Source organism: Condylura cristata, unplaced genomic scaffold (assembly GCF_000260355.1).
Source record: "Condylura cristata isolate star-nosed mole 26May11 unplaced genomic scaffold, ConCri1.0 scaffold00005, whole genome shotgun sequence".
NCBI classification, from domain to species: Eukaryota; Metazoa; Chordata; class Mammalia; order Eulipotyphla; family Talpidae; genus Condylura; species Condylura cristata.
The window spans coordinates 5319575-5325587 of NW_004567106.1; the positions used below are offsets into that span (position 1 = coordinate 5319575).

Here is a 6013-nt window from a genome sequence, read left to right on the forward strand (position 1 = left end):
AACAACAACAACAACAATAATGAACAGTTATATACCAGAGACATTTTATGGGAGTGGAGTGGGGAATGGGATCAAAAGCAGCGTGGGGAGGGAAATTCAGTAGACTTTGGTGATGGCACATGGGTGAGTTGGTGATGGGAAGCCCACGGGGATTACAACTGAGATGGAAAAATGCACAAAATAATGTAATAATAAACTATTATATTATTAAAAAGAAGAAAAAAAGAATGTGAGCTCCACACACAAAAAAGTTTTATTTATTTATGTATATAGAACTAGGGTACAGGCCAGAGGAGCAGTGGTTGGTGAGAGGGTTCACCAGAGACAGACTGGGGAGAAGAACAGGCAGACTGATAAAGTACACTGCTGAGGGGAGCAGTGGGTGAGACAGGAGAGGTCTGCTGTCACCTCCTTGGCCGGTGATCAAACTCATTCTTCAGTGACCGTGGCTAGCTTCACAGTGTTGTGCTTAAACCCATTGTGTCACCAGGGAGGGGCTGATAAATCTAATTTAATACTACATTGAGATACAATTTTTAATCCTTGAAATTGGCAAGAATTCTAAGAATTCACAAAGTTAAATTGTGACAAAATTTGATTCTAAGCCCCTCACAGAAATAACCATTTCATCTAAATAATAATTAAAATGCTGAATTTGAACTGTGTAACTCAAATGTTCCTGTGAACAATTTAATCTCCTAGTGTGACTCAAGGACAAGTTAAAAGAGCCAAATTATGGGATTTCATGGAATGTTTAGATTGAGTTAGAGCCAAATCACAGATTCTTGCTAGTTGGCACTGACTGCCTATGTCTTTTTTGGGATATACAATCTACTTTACCTGCTTTGTTTGTGTTGATATTTCCTATGATTACATAAAGCAATACCCAACATCTTATACTTAAACATTTGAGATACAGATCCTCTATATTGCACCTATCTGAAACTATGTCCCTGCCACACACATCTTTCCAATTCTTCCAATGTGATATAGTAAAAATAAAATTAATTTTTATGAACTTGAACTCAACTTTCTGCCAAGCTTGAACTCATAACTCTCAGCTCCTTCTCTGCTTTTGAATTTTTATAAATATTGCTGAATAGAAATGAACATTAGAATGGTGCCTACATGATAGCAGAATCCATTTTCTGAATGTTTTCCCTTTTATTTTCAGAAAATACATGGCTTCTGGTGTTATACCAGTGAGAAAAAAAAAAAAGTGGAAAGGTAAATTAGAGTGTTTATTTCTCAAGAATAATTTCCCCCACACAAATGTCTTTCATGCATATCATTAGAGACAAAACAAATAACAAGTGTTTTTTATCAAACATGTTTGTCTTTGAATATTGTATAAATTAAGAACTATTTGAATATTGCTACATTAAGTATGCAAAGTACAAAAAAAAAACACCATTAGAGACTAAAAGATCAAAAAGTTAAGAATGAAGACAAATGGTAAAATTGTTAAGTTGAAGAAACAGTATGAAAATAAAATGACAGAGAAGCTTGATTTACTGAAGATATTGCTATGGGTTGTATCACTGTGGAATGATCACATGAAAATATTTGGTGATGGAACAAAACTTGCTGTTACATGTAAGTATCAGAGAAAGCAGTTTTTTCAATTAGTAGAGAAAGGCAAGAAAGAATTAAGTTGGAATAATAGCAAAATATTTAAAAAACCAGGAATGTGATGAGGATTCGATTTGGAGGATTTCGTCTTTGGAGAGTTGTTGAAACAAATTTTATATAAAATGATCTCATGGACGTTGTGCAGATACCAGAACAGGAATGGTTTTGTGTACATGTGCTCTTGTGCAAAATGCACCATATGTGATGCAGGTAGCAGCATGAAAATATCTGGCCCAAGGGCAAGTATTATTAACGGTAAATTTTACAAATTGACATATTTCCGTTTCTAATGGTGAAATGTTATCGTAAAAGAGAAAGGACCTCGGAGTCAGACCTCCCTGGAGTTCTGGCTCCAATCCTTTCCACTTTTAAGAAAATGATATTGATTGTCTGGCTTCATTTTCTTTCCCATAAGAGGGGAGAACAGTATATATCCAGCAAGGGTTGTCTGAGAACCAAATGAGGTAGTGTGAAGACAGTATTTGGCGCATCGTCCAACACATGACAGGCTAATAAATGATTCCCCTTTTCGAATGTCAGGGGGGAATTGTTACAACCAGTAATACTGACCAATCAGACATTTTCCAAAGCATTCAGGTGCATTTCTAGCTGCTCAAATGAAGCATTATTTTGCTGTCCACTCAGTGATATATTGATAGAACATAAGTCAGTTTCAATAGGCAGCTTTGAAATTTCATATTTATAATTGAAAACATATTTAACAACTGGTATATGAAATTCATACTAAATTTCATTAATTTTAATAAAATATAAACAGGTCAGACATTTAACTCAAATATGTTATTTGAAGATGTGACTATAATGTACAGGTTATTTTATATTTTAAATCTTTTTTTTTCTATATATTTTGACCACAAAAACTAACAAATTTTAAAAATTATGTTTAAGGGGGAAAAATCTTGCAATATAAGTTTTAAAATACAAGCAGTAACAACTGTATAATAAATTATCTCTTTCGGAAAGTTATGAAAATTTAAAACTAATTTTGTCCTAAAAAGAATAAAATTTAAATAATATAGCTAAGGAAAAGAAAGTAAGAATAGTGAGTTATTTTTTTCCATTATAATTCATTTATTTATTGCCACATCATAATTACATCTGTTTGTGTCTATTGCAAGGACTAGTGATACAGCAAGGAACTGAGTAGACAGCAAAATCCCTACCCTTGTTTGCTGATGTTCTGCAGAGGAGAAGAATATTGTCAGACACAGATGTAAACTTTATAGTATCTAATATAACTAATAATTACTGGGAAAGGGAGATAAAGCAGAGTAAAGGGTAGGGAGAATCTAAAGAAAAGTACTTGCAATATAATTTTCTTTTTTTCACATAGAACTGTTATGTAGGCCAGAGGTGTGAGGGAATGAGAGGATTCACCAGAAACAGAGTGATGAGCAGAAAAAGGGGGATTTACTGAAAATTCTAAGGGAAGCAGCAGGCAAGACAGGAGACAGGTCTGCTGCACTATATTAGGGTTAACTCCCTGGTCAGGGATTGATTCAGGCCATAGAAGTAATGGCACTGAGACTTAACTCTTAGGTCACCAGAGAAGCATTGAAATAGTTATAATTTTCAATATGTAGGTCAATGAGTAACTCTCTTAAAGGAACAGAATAGTGTGCCATTATATGGAAACTTTTTAGATATATCAACTAACTTTCCACTTCACTAACATAATGATTAAATGTAGTCCAATGGAAAAAAAGGGGTTTAAGAATGAAATTAGATTATGTAATATAGTGGAGATAAAAATTTTGTAAATATTGTGCACAACTAAAACTATGCTTGTTTTAATAACATGTTTTTAAAATTAAAAAGACAGTACAAGTTTGGAGAAATACATACTGATTTACAGTTATAATCTGATTGTAAGCTACAATACTATTTTATTAAAAGCAGAATGTATGAAACTGATATAGGCACAATGTGAATTAGCAATATATGATTAAAAAGTCAATATTATTTGCTTACTGGTTTAGCATGCCTATCACAAGCATTGCTACACAGGTGAAATACTTGATATTTTTTTCCTTCTCAGTTTAAATGAGAAATCTAATATTTTTATGAACATTTGCTCCAATGAATTACCAAACTAACTCCAAACTAACCCAAAGAGAATACTACTAAAAAAATATGAGTTTCTACTGGAATTCAATTTACAAGTGTTATAACATTTATAATTCCATCATTTAATTCATAGTAAGTGTATAAACAAGTAATATTCTAGTATTCAAGTGAAAGGGTCTTTTAAAACCCCGTGTTTTGTGCTCTAGTCTGACACTATGTCTACCAATAACTCTGGAGCCATAACTTATAAGATTACATCAATTATATAGACACGTTACTCAATGTGTGGAAAAGGAAAGAGGAAATCGGGGCTTTCTGAGACAGCTCAGCAGCTGTCCATGAAAGGCAGATACAAACTAGGAAAAGATAGGATCAAAATAAGGGCTTGTGATTAACTTTCAAGTTGAATTATAAATAAAATATAATTTTGTTGAACATTTATTAAATTGAAAGAAAATCCTAATACATTACTTGATAAGATTAATATAAGAGCATTTCTGAAAATAATCAGTTAATTTTTTACAGAAATTTTAGTAATATAGCTATTTTGATTCTAAATTCTATGCATCAAAAATAATTTGGAGGTCCAGATTTAATATTATCCTATCAAAAATCCTAAATGCTGTAAAATATTAGAAATCAACTATGAGAGCTATCTTGATTCAAAGTGGGCATGGGATCCATGTTTCAAGCTGAGAGTTCAGATACATTGATTTGTCATTCATACATGGATAAGTAGATAAATATACTTGCAAGCATATTCCATTAAAACCAGGGACTGTGATATTTTGAAAAAATGTCAGTCTTTCACCTGATATTTATTTTCTATGGGAAATAAAGTAAATGTGGCACATGCAGAAAAGTTAGAGTACTATTCCACAGAGAATAGAAAATGAGAATCGATTATTTGTTCAAACTGCATAAGTTACAAAACTCATAGAATAGGAAAGAAAATTACTTTAGACATGATCAAATAATCTGTCTATAAAGGTATTATCAAAGCTATCTGATATCCTCTTCCATCTCTACTACCATCCAACTTCAAAACATGTTCTACTACAATAGAGATTTTTAAAAATAAATGTGTTGAAAGTTGGGAGCCTGATACGGAATACTTAAAAGACATATGTGATGTTAGCATGTGGAGAAAGAACAAAGGGCAGGTTTTAATCCAGGATCTGTAAATAGCTGTGACTTTGGGCTCAAGTCTCATAACCTCTTGAAAGTACAGCAATAAATACTTCACAAACTATTGTGGATAAATTACCACTTAAAGTCAACACTAATACAATGGCATCTCTCCTTCCTTTTACTCCATGCTGGGTTGTTCCAAAGAACACAGTATTTATCTCTCTAGTAGTTCTTTTTAATGCTATTCCACTTGCTCCACAGACAGAAGTCTTGAAGAAGATTATTCACCCAAGCCTACAATTTTTCTTCCTTCAATTGCTGAAATAAACCTACATAAGGCTGGAACATATCTTTGTCTTCTTGAGAAATTTTTCCCTGATGTTATTAAGATAGACTGGAAAGAAAAGAACGGTAATGCAATTTTGAAATCAGAGGAAGGAGATACCACCAAGATCTTTGACACATACATCACATACATGAAAATCAGCTGGCTGACAGTGCCTGAAACATCAAAGGATAAAGACCATGTTTGTGTTGTCAAACACGAGTTTAACAGAGGGATTGCTCAAGAGATTCTCTTTCCTTCAATAATGAAGGGTATGTATATATGTAAATATGTCATCCCAGAACCCTTTTTGTCTCCAAAGGGATGATACTATCTTGTCTGTCAAATATTAATGAAAACAAAAATTACACATTTTTCTAATATGTTAAGTTTAAAGTAGCATAAATGTGCTTCTATTTCCCAATAAAATTAAAATAGTATTGGCTTGAATATAAAAAAGAAAAAGACAAATTTACTTCTCTTTTCTCAGATTCAGTCATATTGTCCAAAAAATTAATATCACAGTAATGCTTCTTAGGATTTTCCTGTGGATTAAAACAGATATACATGAAAGCATTGTGCAATTAGCACATAATATCACAAAGAGATTCCAAGATGATTTGCTTGATGAAGAAATAAACAGTTATATGCCATTCAAGGATGTTCTATTTTGCAAGCAAAATCCCTCCTACATTAATCTTGCTATGCTCAAGCTTTAATCTATAAAAAATTAGTTATTAGACTATAGAATGTTAACCCAAGGGAGCCATTATGACTCAACAAATGTTGCATAATTTGGTTGCTGCAATTTTATTATGCTTTTGGGTTTTTATTTTG

At 32.5% G+C, this 6013-nt stretch overlaps 1 protein-coding gene across 1 annotated transcript in view; it reads left to right on the forward strand.

Annotated features, from left to right (window-relative positions):
• The window catches only part of LOC101634449, a 41756-nt gene that overhangs the window by 10701 nt on the left and 25042 nt on the right, over positions 1-6013 (forward strand). Inside the window, 2 exon segments of the mRNA XM_012720748.1 lie at positions 1552-1596; positions 5113-5448. Coding sequence (XP_012576202.1) covers positions 1552-1596; positions 5113-5448 — 381 coding nt within the window.